We start from the raw sequence: 20,879 nt of genomic DNA on the forward strand, positions 1-20,879 counted from the left end.
TTCCTCCCAGCTGGGTTAACCTCTTCCCAAGCCTCTTGATGAGGGTGAAAGAGGAGAGTGAGAAAGCTGGCTTAAAACTCAGCATTCAAAAACTAAGATGGCAGCTGGTCCCATCACTTCATGGCAAATAGAAGGGGGAAAAGTGGAAGCAGTGACAGATTTTCTTTTCTTGGGTCCACAATCACTGTTGACAGTGACTGAAGCCATGAATGATGCTCGCTCCTTGGAAGGAAAGCTATGACAAACCTAGACAGTGTATTAAAAAGCAGAGACATCACTTTACCAACAAAGGTCCCTCTAGTCAAAGCTGTGGTTTTTCCAGTAGTCATGTTCAGATGTGAGAGTTGGACTATAAAGAAGGCTTGAGCGCTGAAGAATTGATGCTTTTGCATTATGGTGCTGGAGAAGACTTTTGAGATTCCCTTGGACAGCAAGGAGATCCAACCAGACAATCCTAAAGGAAATCAACCCTGAATATTCATTGGAAGGATTGATGCTGAAGCTCCAATACTTTGGCCACCTGATTTGAAGAGCTGACTTCATTGGAAAAGACCCTGATGCCAGGAAAAATTGAAGGCAAAAGGAGAAGGGAGCGGCAGAGGATGAGATGGTTGGATGTCATCACTGACTCGGTGGACATGAGTTCGAGCAAACTCTAGGAGAGAGTGGAGGACAGAGGAACCAGACGTGCTGCATGCAGCCCATGGGGTCACAACTTAGTGACTGAACAACAACAAAAGATTCCTTGAGCGCCCAGGAACCTGGGATCTCAATGGTTCTGGCCCACTCAGCTCTGCACCTCCTTCCCCACTCGCCCCGCCCTCCCCACTCGCCCCATCCACACCCTCCTCCTCGTGGGAAGAGGGGCGGCAGGGCTCTGACCCCTGGGTGCCCCCCGGGCGTCGCGTTCTGTGAAAAGGAGGTTAGAAGTGATGACTAAATCCCCAGTCCCTCGTCAACTTACACCTTGTTGAAAATCTCAACATTTGGAAGAGTATCACTTTTCAATATATGTTTTTGCAAATGTAGTTTATTTCCAAATAAGTTAAAAAAAAAAAAAAAAGACGCCTGCAGCTAGTCCAGGGTCCTAAATGTTTCTGTAATACATTTTCAAGTGAGAAAACAGGTCACAAGGAATAAACCAATAACCCTGCCGTTTCGACCTTGGAGACCGCCTGTACATAAAAGCACAGGAAATCTCTGCATTCACAGCTTCAGGATTTGTGGTTAAAAAACATGCAAGCGTCGTCCTCCCTATCCTTGATGGCTCTTGCCGCCTCCTCCACAAGGTTGTGCCTGGACTTTGCCCCTTCTGCCTGAGCCACGCCGGGAGCTCCAAGCCATGTGTACCGCCTGAGTCCGCCAGCATCAGGAATAAATCCTCAGTTAAGCAGCTGTTTGCCTGCCCGGGGAAATGAGGCTAGGATGAGTTATTCTTTGGGAATCCGATTTGACCCTGAAGGCATGTGCGCGGGGCTGCTGGTAGGACCTACCCCCAAGGCCCAGGCCCACAGCGCAGCCACCCTCTGCTCGTCCTGGCAGGTCACTGTTCCTCGGGAGCCCCTTCCTTGTCCTGAAAATGAGGATTCAATAAGAAAATGCACGTTTGTGGACCGTATATAGTGAGCACCTGAAAAGGTGTCCGTTGTCATTTCATAAACATCAGCTTTCACACTGAAATGAAAGTGTGGTTTATTTTATTTTATTTTAGCTTTGAATCTGAAAAGCTCACCCGAGGAGCATTAAAACTCGCATGAGGAACATTGTGGGGCTGGTGGATTGGTGGCAATGTGGTCAGCCTCCTCATCAGACTTCCGGTTTTGTTTCTGTTTTCAGGTCGCCCGACTCATGGAGATGGGATTTTCGAGGGGCGACGCTTTGGAAGCCCTGAGAGCTTCCAATAATGACCTTAACGTGGCCACCCACTTCCTGCTGCAGCACTGAGGGTCCCGGCCGACGACACAGGGACTGGCGGGCTGCTGGCCTCGGTGGACACTGCCCCCGCTCCCAGCTCAGCCCAGGACCCCAGGCTGGCTGGCGCTGAGTCCCCACTGTCCTCCTGGGCACAGGGGGTCCTTTAATTTCAAGATCAGTTACCATTAAGTATCCAAAATAAGTTTGCCATTAAAATAGCATGCCTTTTCTATCTTTATTTTTGTATGGAGTATTTCCCTTGGTTTGGAGAATCATCACTCATTCCTGATGTGTTTAAAATGCACTCAAATTGCAGACTTCAGGAAGCAGGGGAATAGTGCTGCAGATGGGAAGTTACTGCTGCTGTAATATTCTTTCTACTGTAATATATCTTCCTACATTATATCAGATCGTTCGTGCCAGAAAGGGGGCTGCTATTCAGGCAGCACCTGTCAGATTCTATTTATGGACTTTTTTTCATTGCTTTTTTTATTTTTCCCTGTCAAATTTGCTTTCAAACTCCAGTGGCTATTCAGGGTCCTCACTCCCCCGGAACGAGGGGAGTGTCCCCACCTGCAGAGCTGGCCAGGCCCGCCAACGAGGGAAGGAGAGGGAACTTAAACCCACCTCCACCCGTTCCAGCCCGCTGAAGTCCAGGGGATTTGTCCCAGCTACTCCCCACTTCCATTAAAAAAAATAACAATGGGAGTAATCAGATACCAGCTTGCGGTTCTGGAAGACTCCATGAAACTTCACTGGGATGAATTTTGCTTAGAATATACCCAGTTAGCCACTTGGGCTGGGAGTAAAAATGGGACAAAGAGAAAACAAGAAGAGAGGGCTTCCTCGAGGAGTACAGGCCGCCCTAGCTGCAGGGCCAACCCCTCTAGAAGCAGATTCCCACTGGCCCAGGGGTGACCTGATGTCAGCGTGGGGCAGAGTAGACTGACCCCACCATGAAGAGAAGGGGGAGGCCGGAGCAGACGAGCCTGGAAAGACCTAAAGCAGGCGACAGTTAAGATTTAAAAGAAACTTGCAACTATTGTGTTCTGCAAAGCCAGCAGAAGTGTTTCAGACTGATGCAAATTTAGACATGCGTGGTACTTAACAATAAAGTTTTTAATGTGTTTTACTTTTTGGTGTTTTTTTTTTTTTTTATTAGAATTAACCTAAATAAAACTTTGTTCTAGGCTGTGCTATTCTTTACCACCAAAAAAAAAAAAAAATTGTTTTTTTTTTTTTTAACCAGACTGCTTATCTTTCTGCAGAAGATTTGGGTCCTTTATTTGAAGTGAGAGGAGCTCTTTGGTGCCTGTAAATAGGACTGGCCCCTGTGAAACCCCATCCTGAGGCTTGCCAGGGCCATCAGGCTGCTCGGAATGGGGACTGAGGTGACTCTGGGAGCCTAGCTGGTCCCAAGGAGAGGCCACAACTCGATCTGAGTGTCCACTTCTCAAGTTGCAGGGACAGTCAACAGTGGAGGGACGTCCTCGACCGCGGTCACTAGCACAGCTCGACCAGAGAGCCTGAGAGGGTGGATTCGTGTGTCACCTCCACGGCAAATCTAAACCCACCCTCTGGGCTCCCAGTGCAAACCAGTCACGGGAGAGGAGCAACCGTGTCCAAAAACACCCCATGTCCTGAGTTCCTCCTCCCTTCCAGACAGCGCCTAGTGGAGTAAAACCAAACCAGAGGCAAACTTCTCACTCGAGACTTTCCACCGCCTCCCTCCCAGAGGATGGGGAGGGATCCCAAGGTGAGGCCTGAATTCTAAAAAGGATTCACCGCCCCCAAGCTCTTGTTTGCTTTCTTGTCAGGATTCCCTCCTCAGTGAGAGAGCCTTGGCCAGCCGAACAGAGCCTCAGCCACCCTCTGCTTCAGTCCCTCACCAGAAACTGAAGTCCGTGAGGGTGGCGTGACTATTCAGGCCTGTCCTGGCTTTGTTGCAAGGAGAAGTCAACTCTGACTCCATGCTGGAGCTGTTTCTTCAGCTTGCTTTCATTGCTTTTTGTTACTATACTCCTGTATGTAATGGCCTGCCTCTGAGAACCCTGCCCCTCTGCCTGGCTGTTAAAGTGCCTTTGTTCAGGACCCTGTCTGCCTGGGAGGAAGGAAGAAGTGAACACATTCCCCTGGCTGAGGCTTACCATTCTAGGAGACATCTTCGAGATTAAATGGCCTTTTTATTTTGTTTCCTCACCTCCTTTCCCTTCCCCCTGCCACCCAGATCTCTGATTCATAAAAGAACCTGGCATCCAGACCCTGACAGGACGGTTATTTTGAGACATTAGTCTTCCATCTTCTTGGTCAGCAGGCTCGCTGAATAAAGTTGTGTTCCTTGCCTCAACACCTCGTCTCTGGGATTCACTGGCCAGGGACTCAGTAACAGCTTCTTTCGGCCTCTTTTCCAGTTCCCTGCAGCTGCCAAGGTCTCAGCTTCCCACTGGTGACCCTCTATTTTGCATCCTTTTCCTGCAACTTCCAGGCCATTGTCCCCCTTCATCCATTACCAACCCTCTAGGACATTCCTGTCCCCACACACACCCTTGCACATCTGACTTTACTCCCAGACGAGTTTCTTTGCGTGACTGCAGTTCCCACCCCTGACCTGCTTTTGCTTCCAGCAGTTTGTTGCAGATAGTGCCTGCTGTCAGAGTGTGAGTTCCTGAAGACACCCATGCCTCTTATCAAGACACCTCGAAGTCTCAGGCTGATGGCACCCCTCAAGGACCCCTCTTGCAGCCACACATGGGGATGCATGCCAGAGGGGTGCATCAGGGAGCCATTTGGCTTGGTTTCCTTTGTTTACTTGCTAAGTCCTGTCCAACTCTTTGTAACCCCATGGACCATAGCCTTCCAGACTCCTCTGTCCACGGGATTTCCCAGGCAAGAATACCGGATTGGATTGCCAAGGTCTAGAAAAGATCACATAGGCTCTGGATTTTGTGCAAAAGGCAACAGATTGGGCCTAAATTTCAAGTGAAATTTAATTAAGAGATTGTAAGAGAAGGAAGGAGAAGGAAATGGCAACCCACTCCAGTACTCTTGCCTAGAGAATTCTGTGGACAGAGGAGCCTGGTGGGCTGCTGTCCATGGGGTCACACAGAGTCGAACTGAAGCAACTTAGAGTGTGTGCATGCATTGGAGAAGGAAATGGCAACCCACTCCAGTATTCTTGTCTGGAGAATCCCAGGGACAGAGGAGCCTGGTGGGTTGCCGTCTATGGGGTCCCACAGAGTCAGACACGACTGAAGCGACTTAGCAGCAGCAAGAGAAGGAAAAAGTTGTCTATAGTGAACCCCCCCTCCCTTTCCCAAATAAAGGAAAACCTGCCTTCAACGTCCCAACTCCTAAGCCTAGACTGAGTTTTGGATTCAAAACGGTTTTTTTTGGAATCACATCACCCCTCCCCATGGTCAGTATCTCCAGCTCTGGCTGCTCCAGACCTGGCGTCCAGCTGGGATGTTCCAGCCCCCATGCAACCTGCAGGGTCAGTGGGAGCAGAGACGGAAAATCTCATGTGTTCCACCTCCAGCCATTCCCCGGGGGCCGTCCTGACTCTCTGCCTCCCGCCCCAGTCTCCCCAGCTCCAACCACATCACAGGGCCCGCGGCTCCTCCCTGTGTGCTGGCCGCCCTGCTGTCTGCATGGAGAAGGGGCGGGGAAACCCTCTCTTTTTGCCTGGGGCCAGGATTCCTCCTGTGGGGCCAGAATTCTCTTCCCAAACCATTAACTGTGCCCAAAACCACCCAGCTCTCCCCAGGCTGCTCCCAACCACCCTACCCCGGACTCCTGAGAAACCACAGCTGCTCTCCCAACAGGCCCAACATTCAAGGTCAGGATGTTGACCCCCAGACTTCCAGGAGCATTGGTGGCAATACAGCGTCTCCCCTGAGGTTAAACTGTTTTTAAGGACAAGTCTCCATTTTTCTGGGTGGCCAGGTAGAGGCTAAACAGCAGACTGGACTTGATGTTTCTGGGCATCCTTAACCAGGAGCCCTAGGTTCCTGTGGGGCCGATGCCCAGAGCCTTTGTAACCCCTGACTCTGAATTGAGCCCTTGAGTTCGGTGAGTTTCCTCAGAAGTACTGCACTGTGTCTAAACATTGCTCAGCCTAGTACTTCTGTGCAGGTTTTGTAAAACCCTTATTTCAGTAGCCTGTGCTTGACCCTAGTCTTTTCCTATGCATCAAGCCACCAGGGTAAGAGGTCTTTTGAAACCCCTCAGCAGTCTGGGTTCTGTCCAGTTCAAATCTGCACAGAGATAAATAGGACATCAATACCTGCTGGTGACTTAAGGACTGGTTTAAAGGGGGAAGCATGCTTGACCTCCAGCCCTGCTTCCCTCCCTAGAGGACAGAGGGGTGGGACAGAAAGTTCCAAGTTCCAACCCTTATCGGATGGTTAGTTCTCCCAGCGATCAGCCCCCATCCTTAGGTGCTTCCAAAAATCACCTTGTTCACATAATAAAACATGATTCTCTACATGATTCTCTGCACTTAGGGAGTTACAAGGTTTTAGGAGCTGGGAGCCAGGAACTGTAGATGAAGACCAAATATATATGAGAAGGGATTCTGGTCATCTGAGTGACCAAATATATATTTCTTATGAAAGCTTTTGAACAATGGTACTGGAAAAGACTCTTGAGAGCCCCTTGGACTGCAAGGAGATAAAACCAGTCAATCCTAAAGGAAATCAGTCCTGAATATTCATTGGAAGTTCTGATGCTGAAGCTCCAATAGTTTGGCCACCTGATGCAAAGAGCTGACTCACTGGAAAAGACCCTGATGCTGGGGAAGATCGAAGGTAGGAGGAGAAGGGGATAACAGGATGAGATGGTTGGATGGAATCATTGACTCAATGGATATGAGTTTAAACAAACTCCAGGAGATAGTGAAGGACAGGGAAACCTGGTATGCTGCAGTCCATGGGATTGCAAAGAGACGCAACTTAGTGACTGAACAACGACAAATGAATCACAATATTTCACCACGATTTTTCGTACAAATGCCACCTGCCAGAAGCCCTCTTGTCCTAGACTGAGAAACGGTGGTCAGTCAATTAACTTTAAAAAGCTGTGTAAACTACAACTTATTTTTGTTTGAAGTACGATTCCCAAACTCTCTTGCAAAAATAAAAAGTAGATTTCTGCTAATGAATCGAGCAGACATTTAACATTTTATATGCCTTTGGACATAGGCATATGAGAGATCTGATACGCAGGTCAAGAATCAAATCTCCTGAGAAATCTGTATGAAGGTCAAGAAGCAACAGTTAGAACAGGACATGGAACAACAGACTGGTTCCAAATCGGGAAAGGAGTACATCAAGACTGTATATTGTCACCCTGCTTATTTAACTTATATGCAGAGTACATCATGAGAAACGCTGGACTGGATGAAGCACAAGCTGGAATCAAGACTGCCAGGAGAAATATTGATAACCTCAGATATACAGATGACACCACCCTTATGGCAGAAAGTGAAGAAGAACTAAAAAGCCTTTTGATGAAAGTGAAAGAGGAGAGTGGAAAAGCTGGCTTAAAATTCAGCATTCAGAAAACTAAGATCTTGGCATCCAGTCCCATCACTTTTTGGCAAATAGATGGGGAAACAATGGAAATAGTGAGAGACTTTTTTTTCTTGGGCTCCAAAATCACTGCAGATCGTGACTGCAGCCATGAAATTAAAAGACACCTGCTCCTTGGAAGAAAATCCGTGACTAACCTAGATAGCATATTAAAAAGCAGAGACATTACTTTGCCAACAAAGGTCCATCTAGTCAAAGCTATGGTTTTTCCAGTAGTCATGTATGGATGTGAGAGTTGGACTATTAAAGAAAGCTGAAGAATTGATGATTTTGAACTGTGGTGTTCGAGAAGACTCTTGAGAGTCCCTTGGACAGCAAGGAGATCAAACCAGTCCATCCTAAAGGAAATTAGTCCTGAATATTCACTGGAAGGACTGATGCTGAAGCTGAAACTCTTAATACATTGGCCACCTGATGCACAGAACTGACTCATTGGAAAAGACCCTGATGCTGGAAAAGATTGAAGGCAGGAGAAGGGGACGACAGAGGATGAGATGGTTGAGTGGCATCACCGACTCGACGGATGTGAGTTTGAGCAAGCTCCGGGAGTTGGTGATGGACAGGGAGGCCTGGCGTGCTGCGGTCCATGGGGTCGCAAAGAGTCGGACATGACTGAGTGACTGAACTGAACTGAACTGAAGCCTTTGAGTTGTGTAACTTAATATTTGGATACTTGACAATTTGTTTCTTTATCTAACTTATAAAATGGTGATATGTATTGACATTAGCTCAACCATATATGTATACTGTCCAGGAACATTTGGTTATAGTTCTGTGGAAGAAATAATTTTATCAGTGTTCACCAGCTTGTAAAAATCTAGTGCAAGAGCTTAAATAATAAATAAATGCATGCATGCATGCATGTTCAGTCATGTCTGACTCCTTGTGACTCCATGGACTGTAGCCCACCAGGCTCCTCTGTCCATGGAATTTTCCAGGCGAGAATACTGGAGCGGGTTACCATTTCTTTCTCCATTAAATGAATAATAAAATGAAAAAAAAAAGTTGGATAAACTGCAGAACACACACACAGATGGGCCCTGATTTAACAATGGTGTGGCTTATAATTTTTTGACTTGATGATGGTGTTACAGTGGTACCCATTCAGTGGAAACTGTACGGAATTTTGGATTTTGATCTTTTCCTGGGTTCCTGAGGTTCTTTTCAGTCCGGTCCTCTTTTGTAATGCTGGGGATGGCAGGCAGGCAGACCCCCATCAGCCATATCACAAGGGTCAACAACCATTCTGCACCCAGACAGCCATTTTGTTTTGCACTGTCAGCTCAGAATTCAATAAATTACATGAGATACTCAACACTTCTTTAGAAAATAGGCTTTGTGTTAGATGATCCTGCCCAGATGTAAGCTAGTGTAAGTGTTCTGAGCACATTTAAGGTAGGCTGGGCTAAACTGTGATGTTTGGTAGGTTATGTGTATTAATGCATTTCAACTTATACTTTGAACTTACAGTGGATTCATCAGGCTTACTGGGTGGCTCTAGTGGTAAAGAACCCGCCTGCCATCGCAGGAGATGTAAGAGGTTCAATCCCTGGGTCATTGGGAAGATCCCGTGGAGGAGGGCATGGCAACCCACTCCAGTATTCTTGCCTACAGAATTTCATGGACAGAGGAACCTGGTGGGCTATAGTCCATTGGGTCACAGAGTCAGACATGACTGACGCACCTTAGCACACATATATATGCCTATAATATATATATACACACACACACACACACACACAGAAGCCCATATATTAAATATTTTAAGTTAAAACATGTCAATGATGTTATTGTCACTAAGGCCTTTTTAAAAATTGTAGTTGTACTGATTGGAAATGTGTGTCTTTCATAATCAACACCCACATTGCATTGCTTATGAGTTCCAGTTTGGATTTTTTTTTTTTTAATTGAAGCTAGCCCCAGAGCTCAGCAAAGCAATCAGATTGCGTGTCATCTTGGATTTCTACATTTTTCCAAATGACCTATAAGTGTTACACTCAGGCCTATTGTGACAGCATTTTTTGTTTTGTAAGCAATTCACCTTCACCAAATTTCCCAAAGCATTTAACTTAGTTCTTAGAACAACAGCTCTTTCTTTTTGCCTTTATACTTTATTGGTTTATGTAATAATGATTTAATTTTGATAACAACTGATATGAGAAGATTTGGGAACAAACACAGCTGTGTCTTGGGGAGCCCAGAGCCCCACTTGTGGGCACAGAAGACCATGAGTTGGGCAGAAGCCACCGGCCACAAGCAGGCGGTGTGCGGTCCGTGACCCTCAGACCCACAGAGGTCCTGAGATGGCTAAGTGAGGTCTGCTAAGAGAACGTCTATCGCAGCATCAATAGTGAGTAAGCAGGACTTTCCTGGTGGTCCAGTGGTTAAGAATCCTCCTTGCAATGCAAGGGACTCAGGTTCAGTCCCTGGTTGGGGAACTAACATCCCACAGGCCATGGGACAACTAAGCTCTCACGACACAACTAGAGAGCCCGTGTGCTGCAACTGAAGATCCCGCATGACCAAGACCCAGGACACCCAAATAAATAAATAAAGGGGAAACAAAGGGGGCGGAAATCTAAAATATTAAAACCAAAAAAGAACAGCAAGAAGTTCATAAAGATAGGGGAAATTGCCACAGAGGTCTTCCAAAGGGAGGCAGCAAGAACGTTTAGGGGCCTCTGCCCCCGATTTCTTATCCGGCTGCCTCGATGGCCCCCGCCCTCACTGAGCTGGAACAAACGAGTGACAGCGTGTCACCAGTTCCAATGTCCCCGTCACGAAGGATTCCTGAGGCCTGAGGTGTGACCCGACCTTCAGGGAACCCGGCCAGTCTGAGCCTGGCCGCCCACAAGCCCACACACCTCCAGAGGGACTTCACCTCTGTGTCGGCCCCGTGCACCGTGACGTGGTGAGGAGATGGGGAAAGCTGTAGTGAAAGTGGGACCGTGGTTAGCTCGCGGTGTGTGGTGGGGCCGTCGGGGCAGGGATTCTGAGCGCAAAATACGCCTTCTGGGCAAAGCTGACAGTGGAGGGACATTTGGGCATCTACCAGCTCCATTTCTGAAACTCTCCATTCTTCCTCCTTAAAAACGTCAAGTGATTGAGATTCTTAGAAGTCATCGGGAGACCTTCTACCCAAGGGCAGAAACTTCCAGACACCTCCACGGGTAGTTCATGCGCCAGAAGGGGACCCGGGGACCTCGTTATAGAGCCCCCACCTACAGGGCCCACCCCCAACCCCCTGACCCTACACCTTCCTCTGGACCAAGCTCCCACACGCAGAGTGAGGGGACCCTCTGAGGGGGTCATTCTGATGCTTCCATTTTGACATGCAGGTATTTTGAGTAGGGCTGCAAAACAAGCTGTGGCAGTTGACCTGTTTTATGGACCAACTAGTATTTAAACCAGACCCCTCTTACTCCCTCCTCCAAGTCTCACCTTGGTCATGAGGCTCTGATGTGGTATCACAGGGGCTTACAGGAGGGGTCAGGGATGGGCTGAGATTCTTCCAGAGAAGAGTGTCTGGAAAAAGGGGTGCTCAGAAATGGGTGGGTATTAAAAGCTGGATCCCCAAATAAGATCAAGTCGTAACCCCCACCCCCATACCTATGAATATGACCTTAATTGGAAATAGGTGTAATCAAGTTCAGAGGAGGTCATTAGGGTGGAGAAGACTCTTGAGAGTCCGTTGGACTGCATGGAGCTCAAACCAGTCCATCCTAAAGGAAATCAACCTTGAATATTCATTGGAAAGGCTGGTTTTGAAGCTCCAATACTTTGGCCACTTGATGTGAAGAGCTGATTTCATTGGAAAAGATCCTGATGCTGGGAAAGATTAAAGACAAAAGGAGAAGGGGGTGGCAGAGGATGAGATGGTTGGATGGCATTACTGATTCAATGGACATGAGTCTGAGCAAACTCCAGGAGAAAGTGAAGAACAGGGAAGCCTAGTGTGCTACAGTCCATGGGGTCACAAAGAGTCAGACACAACTTAGCGACTCAGCAGCAACAACAACAAATCCAAGGTGACTGGTGTCCTTAGGAAAAGAAGAAAATGCCATGTGAAGACAGAGACACATGGGGAGAAAACCAGGTGAAGATGGAGACAGAGATGGGGGTGATATTTACAAGCCAAGGAGCACCAATAACTGCCAGCAAAGCTCCAGAAGCCAAGAGAGGCCTAGATCAGTCTCCCTTGCAGCTTGAGAAGGAACCAGCCCTAGTGATCCCTTGACTTTGAACTTTTAGCATCCAGAACAAGAGCATACATTTTTGTTGGTTTAAGTCACCAGATTGATGATGCTTAATTATTGACTCCCCATGGGGGAGGGTTAGGGAGTCCATGGGGGGGGGGGGTCCATGGGGGGAGGGCTGGGGGGTCCATGGAGTGGGGGGAGCACAGAGGTCGTGAGCTGGTCGGGCTGGACACGCATGGCTGAGACAGATCTCACGATGACCCCAGTGCCTCCCGCATCTTTGGCAGGGAAACACCTGTTTTATTTCACAAAAAATCCAAAATCGCCCAAGTGGAAATGATCTGTGTTGTGTTTTAAACTCAAGAAAGTGCCATGAAAGGTTTGTTTTGACCGAATGCAAACAACACTAGCGTGCATAAGCACTTTCTGACACGCGCAACTGAAAAATGAATGCTCATGCCCACGTTCTTGTCTTTCTTCCTTCCCCCAGACTGTTCCCGCTCACACATGTGATACAGGAATGTCTACCCCCTGCTCCAGATCAGACTTTTCCTACAAAAGTGATCACCCAGCCCCTCACCCCATTCTCCCACCCCAGAGGCCGCCAGGCCAATAACTTGAAGGGTGTCTTCCTCTCATTTTCTCACTTTCTCAGGAAAACCTTGGCATTTTTCCAAAGGTTTAGAGATTTTGGCTTTTGCGGGGAGGGGTATTTTTTTGCTCTTTACAACAATTTGCCTCCCCAAATCAGAAACCTTGTCCAAACTGTGACTCTAGTGCTCAGCCAATGATTCTTCTGGTCATGACTGCATTTGATGTGAAAATACTCTTTTCCCAAAAGAAATTGCACACCCTTCAGAGGCCAAGGATGAAGCGGTGTTTATTAGAATACATGAGAGGTGCGTGCTGTGTGCTAAGTCGCTTCGGTCAAGTCCAACTCTTTGCAACCACATGGACTATAGCCCACCAGGCTCCTCTGTCCATGGACTTCTCCAGGCAAGGATACTGGAGTGGGTAGCCTTTCCCTTCTCCAGGGGATCTTCCCAACCCAGGGATTGAATGCAGGTCTGCCACATTTCAGGCAGATTCTTTACCAGCTGAGCCACCAGGAAAGCCCCAGAAGTAGGTTTACGGCAAAGCTAATGAATGCACGCTTCAGAGCTCCTCACTCACCTTCCACGACCTTGTACCTAGCTTTGCATCTATGGTTGTGTATTCTTTTTCTTAAAGAACCCAATCCCCAAATTGTACAAGCTTGGGGTCCTCCCCCCTGAACCCCAGGTGCAGTATGAAAGCTCATCACCTCTTAGACTTCATTCTCCTCCAAGGGCAAGGAGCCTCCCGTCTGGTTGATACTTTGTGTTTCTGAGGAAGCTTTTCCTGGCGGGGAGGAGGGAGAGGATGGTGATGCTTTGAGATTCAGAAGGCGGCGGAGCCATTTCCTGTAACGCGAGGACGCGAAGAAGTAAACGATGGGGTCGATGCTGCAGTTCAAGTTCATGAGGCAGACGGTGAGCTGCAGGCACAGTTTGAAAACCCTCTGCTCGGAGCAGGTGGGCTGGCGGAGCATCTTGGTCACCATGAACTGGATGACGTGGAGGTGGTAGGGGATGAAGCAGACGACCACGGCCACCAGCACCACCAGCGTGAGCAGGCAGGCCCTGCGGTGGTGGCCCTTCCGGCTAGTCAGGGGGTTGTCCCGGGCCGTCCGGCACAGCTTGACGGTGATCTTCACGTAGCAGAAGAGGATGACGGCCACCGGGCCGCAGAAGCTCAGCGCGGAGGTCACCAGGACCATGACGGGCAGTGTGAACACCCGCTGGACGCTATCGTACTCCATGCAGGTGAGCCTGCCGGCCACGCGCGTGGTCATGGTGAACCCCAGCAGGGGCGCCGTCTGCAGCGTCGCCAGGACCCACACAGCCGCGCAGATGAGCCGGGCCCGCCCGGGCTCACGCAGCCGGGGACACTGGTGGGCACGGACCACCGCCAAGTAGCGGTCCACGCTCACGCACGTCATCAGGTAGATGCCCGAGTAGGTGTTCACGAAGAAGATGAAGGCCGTCAGCCTGCAGAGCCCCTCCCCGAAAGGCCAACTGAAGTCCAGCAGGAAGTAGGTGATCTTTCCGGGCAGGGTCAGGGCGAACAGGAGGTCGGACACTGCCAGGTGGACCAGGAAGACACCTGTCGAGTTGATCTTCTCGTCCTTCTGATAGGCCAGGCGAAGGGCCAGGACGTTTCCCAGGACAGCGAAGATCAACAGGGCCGTGTAGAACAGAGAGAGCATCACGCTGGCCACCCGGGGCGGGTGGTGGGCAAGGCAGGAGTTGGTGTGCTGGACGAGGCTGCTTGGGTCAGCCATGCTTGAAGCCATGTCAGAGAGGTCCTTGGGAAGACAAGAAAATTAGATGTAGTGTTGTATCTAAGGATTGCACCTCTAATGTGTCTTGCTGTTGTTCTGCTCAGTGGTGGCCGACTCTCTTGTGACCCTGTGGACTGTAACCCGCCAGGCTCCTCTGTCTGTGGGATTTTCCAGGCAAGACTACTGGAGTGGGTTGCTATTTCCTCCTCCAGGGGATCCTCCCAAATCAAGGACAAACTCGTGTCTCCTGCATTGCAGGTGGAGTCTTTACCACTGAGCCACCGGGGAAGCCCTCACCCCTAATACAGCTACACTTCACAATCTGCTGAAACCTCATGCCCATGAACATGCTCTTTTTTTAATTAAAAATTTTACAAAATGAACACATCTGTGTGATCAGCACTCAGTTTAGGAAAGCACCTCACCAGCACCCCCAGAAGCTCGCCTTTGCCCACCCCAACCTCTACCTCCACTCGGGGTTAATTAATACCCTAACTTCTAAAATCACAACTTAGGGGCTTCCCTGTTGGTCCAGTGGTTAATACTTCGCCTTCTAATTCATAAGGCGCAGGTTCAATTCCTCCCTTGGGGAGCTAGGATTCTGCATGACTTCGGGCCAAAAAAAAATATATATATATATAAGAAAACAGAATCAATATTATAGCAGATTCAATAAAGACTTTTAAAATGATCCACATCAAAAAAAACCCCATAAAATCATAATAAATAAAATCATAAATGTTTGAAAACATAAAATCATAACTGAGACCTGGAAGGGTGGGATGGGGGACCAAGGAGGGCTGCTCAGGAGGGAAGGGACATACGTGTACACACAGATGATTCACTTTGTTGTATAGCAGAAGCTAACACAACACTGTAAAGCAATTGTCCTCCAATAATACAAGTTTCAAAAAGTCACAACTCAGCATGGCTGCCTCTGAGCTTTAATGAGATCATACGCTGCGTATGCTATGGACGACCAAACTACCTGACCTGCCTCCTGAGGAATCTGTGTGCATGTCAAGAAGCAACAGTTAGAACAGGACATGGAACAACAGACTGCTTCCAAATTGGGAAAGGAGTACATCAAGGCTGTATATCGTCACCCTGCTTATTTAACTTATATGCAGAGTACATCATGCAAGATGCCAGGCTGGATGAATCGCAAGCTGGAATCAAGATTGTCAGGAGAAATATCAATAACCTCAGATATGCAGATGACACCACCCTTATGGCAGAGAGTGAAGAAGAACTAAAGAGCCTCTTGATGAAAGTGAAAGAGGAGAGTGAAAAAGCTGGTTTAAAACTCAACATTCAGAAAACTGAGATCATGGCGTCTGGTCCCGTCACTTCAAGGCAAATAGATGGGGAAACAATGGAAACGGTGACAGTCTATTTTCTTGTGTTCCACAATCACTGCAGATGGTGACTGCAGCCATGAGATTAAAACACACTTGCTCCTTGGAAGAAAAACTATGACCAACCTAGACAGCATATTAAAAAGCAGAGACATTACTTTGCTAACAAAGATCCGTCTAGTCAAAGCTATGGTTCTTCCAGTAGTCATGTGAGATTTGGACTATAGAGAAAGCTGAGCACCGAAGAATTGATGCTTTTGATCTGTGGTATTGGAGAAAACTCTTGAGAGTCCCTTGAACTGCAAGGAGATCCAACCAATCAATCCTAAAGGAAATCAGTCCTGAATATTCATTGGAAGGACTGACGCTAAAGCTGAAACTCCAATAGTTTGGCCACTTGATGTGAAGAAATGACTCATTGAAAAAGACCCTGCTGCTGGGAAAGACTGAAGGCAGGAGAAGGGGATGACAGAGGATGAGATGGTTGGATGGCATCACCGATTCAATGGACATGAATTCGAGCAAGCTCCGGGGTGGTGATGGACAGGGCGGCCTTGTGTGCTGCAGTCCATGGTGTTGCTGAGAGTCAGACATGACCGATCGACTAAGCACAGCTCTGGTACAGAGCTAGGAGTGGGGATGATGAGTCACGGGTTCTCAATTGGTTGCGGTGGGTCCCGGCAAACAGTTTGCAAAGAGCCACTCTTCATGATCTGACCGTGTTTGAGATTCCCATGGTACCTCAACCCTGCCAGCACCAGGCACGGTCAGTCTTTTTCAGGGGAGCCATTCTGGTGGGTGTGCAGAGGTATTTTCTTGTGGTTTCAGCTGGCATTTGCCTAATAACCACTGACAGCAAGCACCTTCTCTCTGGTTTATTGGCCATTTATATTTTTTCTTTATGAAGTACCTGTGTATTTTGTCCTTTTTTCTATTGGGATGTCTGTCCAAAAATGTGTGTTTCCCCCTTTTTTTCCAGTCCATTTCCCCCACCTGCCTTTGCTCTTCACACCTCCATTTCTGTCATCTGCATTCTGATCATCCTTTAACGTTTAATTTCCGCGCTGAGACAAGGGGAGCAGCGCTCTCTGTGCAGCCAGTGAGCGGGGGTGACTGTCCACGTGGTCCACAGGTGTGCAGAGGGTGTGCGGTTTGCCCAAGGGCCACAGTAAAAGTATCTCGCAGAACCAGAGACCCAGGCGGAGGTGCTGAACTCGGTCATGGGCTGGCTGAAGGGCACCAGCTCCATGAGCCCCAAATCTTATCTTATGTGAGTCACGACGCAGCTGTCTCCTCCTTTGCTAATTTGGCGCTGGCTAGTATGGAGCCTGGGGCTTCCCTGGTGGCTCAGTGATAAAGAATCCCCTCGCCAAATGCAGGAGACCTGGGTTTGATCTCTGGGCCGGCCAGATCCCTTGGAGGAGGAAGTGGCAACCCACTCCAGTGTTCTTGCCTGGAGAATCCCATGGACAGAGGAGCCTGGCAGACTATGGTCCATGGGGTCACAAAGAGTCGGACACAACTGAACGACTGAACAACAACAGATTAGGGAGCCTGCTGTAGACTGTGCCTCTTTGCAACCTAGGCATAGAGAGCTCTGTCTAGTCTCTGCAGATGGAGAAGATGCTTCCATTCAAATGGAAAGTAAGTCCATCAGGAGAGAGAGGAGCTCTGAAAAGTCCTTTGAACCTCGGGATGATGGATGAATGGATGGAGATGATACAGTGATGATGACTAGATAGACAGATACACAGTTACATAGGTAGGTAGATAATAGATGGTAGATAGATGATAGATGACAGAGATATAGAGATGGTGACTAGATAGATCTGTAAACAGACAGCTAGACAGAAATAAGGAGGTAAGTGGGTACACTCTCCCAGGGGTCCCACCAGCTCCAAATCCAGGGGGAAGGCTGTTCCTCCTCATCCCTTCCTTGCCTGAACAATCTGACCCTCAGGTCGCAAGGAGGTGGGGGCTGGGGGGAGAGGCTCTGTGCCCTCCCAGTAGGGCAAGGAGGGCATCTCAAGGGGCCGGTTTAGCTCAGGAGGGTCCCAGCCACAGGTCGATTCTGCTGCTGGAATCACTAGCACTCGGCCCAGAGCTGCAACCGGGAGGGCTGTGGGAACCTTGTGTGACCCTTGCCTTTTCTGTTCAGGCCTCACTGGACTCAGAGATGAACCGGCACTTTAAAAGACCCCACCCTGGGCAAGCGACCCACTTCCTGACTTTCCTGGGCCTCTTCCCCACACACCAGCCCACAGCCCAGGGCGCCGGGCACATGGCATAACCCCAGGGCCCCGCCAAGCACCACCTCCTCCCCAAAAACCTGCGGGGAGGTGCACCCACAGAGCTGCCACACCCACCTCCCAAAGTGGGGGGATGGGTACTGCCACAGCTGTGAGTCCGGGGAGATCTGACCCACACGAGGAGTCCCTCCCTGCCCGAGAGAGGGGCCCTAATGCCTCGGACCCACTGACCTTTCCTCCTTCTGCTCTGGTCCACCCCCCTCCTAACTGCAGACCTCGGCGGAATGTCCCTTCCTGCCCGCCAGGGGCACCAACTAACTGCCCAGTGCCTTGGGCTCTGGCCCACACCTGCCCAAGTTGTGCTCCTCGGCCTCTTTCTGCACCGTTATCCCCGCCCCAACCCGAGTTCTCCCCGCTGCACACGCAGAGCAGCCCATTGCCCCTGCCCCATCCCACCTGCTCATAGAAAACGACCCGCTCTTGGTCTCGCAGGGGAGCAGAATTTGCCCCCAAAACACACCTCTCTGGCCGAAGGATCACTTTAACCTGCTTATTTTTAAGAAATCACAGGCACAGAAGAAGCGCTGAAAGCCAAGTAGAAGTTACGCTTAAATGAAACACATTCAGGACTTCCCTGGTGGTCCAGGGGTGAAGAGTCCGCTCGCCAGTGCAGGGGACGTGGGTTCGAGCCCTAGTCTGGGAAGATCGCACATGCCTCGGGGCAACTAACCCGATGTGCCACACCTATCGAGCCTGTGATCTAGCGCCCGGAGCCCAAGAGCCTGTGCCCCACGCCGCAACTAGAGAGTAACCCCCACTAAAAGCCCGCAACCACAACAGAGACCCAGCATAGCCATAAGTAAATAAGTAAACATTTTTTAAGAAGACATTTCTATTTGTCGGGGTATCTCCCTTGCCCTACCAAGAAGAGAGGTTAATGACTCAATGTCTGGAAACTCCAGTCAATGCAGAAGGCGAGGGGTCACCTGCAGAGCGAACTTGCCCTTGTCTCCTGCCCTTCTCGGGCTCTGCTCTCACGTCTGGCTCCCCCCACCACCCCGGACACCCAAGATCTTCTGTTGTCTCTCGCTGGAGAACGTATCTAAAAATGATGGTTTTGCTCACTCCGGCGACTTCGTTTTCCTGGGTCTCTCCCCACGTGTACACGTTATTCAGCTTCTGTTCGTTTTCCTCCTGTTAATCCATCTCTCGTCAGTTTAGGGATGAGGCCAAAGGGAAGGGAAGAAGAGACATGTCCTCTCTCCTACAGCCTTTCCTGTCTTGATACAAAGTTACAGATGCATCTCCCTCTCACAAGACTATGCGCCTTGGAGACTCACCCAGTGGTGACCGCGGGGCCAGGTGGTCAGCTGGTGCAGCCACGTAGGGACAGATGCTCAAAAGGGCCTGCAGAGGGTTCTGAGGGCTACACCCCAGGTCTAACCCGGTTCTATCAGCCGGTTTTGCTCAGGGACGTGAGGCTGACCCTGACCTTGGGTCTTTCTGGCCTGACCTGTCTGCTGCCTGATCGGGAGCGGCAGCAGTCCCCCCGGGTGTCCGGGATGAGTAAGGATGCTCCACCTATGGCTGAGAGAAGCAGAGAGAAGGGGGGTGTGTGTGAAAGGCAGAGTGATCTGAGCCTTTCTCCCCAAGTCCCAGCAAGACACGCCCTTCCTGTGGTGCCTAGAAACACTCACCTCTGGTGGGCTTACCTCGCTCACCAAGGGTGATGCCAGGGAGCCGGGTGGAGCCTGGGTCAGCTGCCTCCGCAGGGGCCCTGGGGCATCAAATGTACCCCGTGCAGTCTCCCTGCTATAGGGATTGAATCAGTTCACTGCACTCTTCTTTCTTTCACCCACCCCTGCAGGGAAAAAAAACAGAAAGGAAAGAAGAAAAAAAAACACCCGGGGTATCAGGCAAGGTGATCTCCCTGCCACAGGCGGAGCTCAGAGCTCGCTCAGCCACAAGGCCTCCCACCTCCCAAAAAGGACGAAGTGGGGGAGCGTTGCTCCAGGAACCGGTCCCCACTTCTTCCATTTCTGTGCCCCCCACAGGCAGGCATGTAGGCCACAGGTGTGACTCTCAAGCCACCAGGGTCAGGAACTTCAAAACCCCGCCAGCATCCTCCCCCGTCCCGCCCCCAACCCCGACGACTAGGGAGTGAAGTTCAGCAAGAAGGGCTTTAAGGGGACCCTGATGAGCTCAGGCTGGGGTTGAGCAAGTGAGGGGAGCTTCGCCTGGCTCGGGATTTCCTGGGAGTATGATCCAGGCTTTAGGGCTCTTCAATGGAGCCTGAAAGCCAGTTTGCAGCCCTGACTGGCCGTGCTCCCGAGGGCTGCGCTTGGCAGGAGGTGGACGGCTGATGGAGCCAGGGTGCTCCTTTCCTCTGCCTCCCAGAGAAGGCGTCCCCCCACCACACCGCTGGCAAGTAAACGAGGCATCGGACCCACCCTGGGATGCAGACTGGGCCTTACTGCTAAGCTGTTCATTCTGGGCACGTGAGCATGGGCTTCTTTCTGGGCGCTCTCTGAACATGGAGGGAAGTTGCTTCTCTCACCAGCCAGCTCACCAGTCCACCAAAGAGTTCCCACCCGCCTCCCTGCCCTTTTCCACCCCCATCCCTGAACCGTGTGTCTCTGGCCTGACATCCCACCTGCCTTGGGCTCCTCCAGTCTAGAATGTGGATCAACACACCCCTCTAACTGGTCTCCCACTGGCGAAGGCCATGGGGCCCCACGGGCCCCGAAAGACATCTTCCAGAGCCCCAGGTGGGGTGGAGAGAAGTCTGTGAAGCAGTCCTGTCTCACCTGCAACTTCCAACATCAAATTCCCTCCAACAGCCCGGAAGGAGGAACTAACGCAGTTTCTTAGTTCAGAGGTGCCTGACCTTCACTCAGATTGCAACCCTAGGGAACTTGCCTCCAGGCCCTCCAGACATTTAGGATTCTCCCACTCAGAGGAGAGCCCAGAAGGCCTAAAAGGGGGCAAGAGACTGTAGAATGTGCCCACCTCACCTTGGTCACGCATGATTCACTCAACAGGCATTTAGCGAGTGCCAGCCTGGAGCCAGGAACACGTTTCTGTGTGTGCCGGGAAAGGAAACACTTTTCCTTTGTCCCCCTGTGTTTAGTGGCTGTGTGTGTGTGTATGTGTGTGTGTGTGCACGCTTAGTCGCTCTGTCGACTCTTTGTGACCCCATGGACTTTTTT

General features: G+C 50.0%; 2 protein-coding genes across 2 annotated transcripts in view; one reads left to right on the top strand and one right to left on the bottom strand.

Moving 5' to 3' along the window:
- Nucleotides 1-3,046, top strand: part of UBAC2 (UBA domain containing 2) — a 164,144-nt gene extending 161,098 nt beyond the window's left edge. The window contains exon 9 of the mRNA XM_043891602.1: nt 1,837-3,046. Coding sequence (XP_043747537.1) covers nt 1,837-1,944 — 108 coding nt within the window. The 3' untranslated portion in view covers nt 1,945-3,046. The remainder of the gene's footprint in view (nt 1-1,836) is intronic.
- Nucleotides 1-19,697, bottom strand: part of LOC122686510 (G-protein coupled receptor 183-like) — a 37,103-nt gene extending 17,406 nt beyond the window's left edge. Inside the window, exons 1-3 of the mRNA XM_043891604.1 lie at nt 19,383-19,697; nt 13,596-14,087; nt 13,005-13,241 (exon numbers count right to left, since the gene is read on the bottom strand). Coding sequence (XP_043747539.1) covers nt 13,008-13,241; nt 13,596-14,075 — 714 coding nt within the window. The 5' untranslated portion in view covers nt 14,076-14,087; nt 19,383-19,697 and the 3' untranslated portion in view covers nt 13,005-13,007. The remainder of the gene's footprint in view (nt 1-13,004; nt 13,242-13,595; nt 14,088-19,382) is intronic.
- Nucleotides 19,698-20,879: the final 1,182 nt, after the last annotated feature.

This window comes from Cervus elaphus, chromosome 30 (assembly GCF_910594005.1).
Source record: "Cervus elaphus chromosome 30, mCerEla1.1, whole genome shotgun sequence".
NCBI classification, from domain to species: Eukaryota; Metazoa; Chordata; class Mammalia; order Artiodactyla; family Cervidae; genus Cervus; species Cervus elaphus.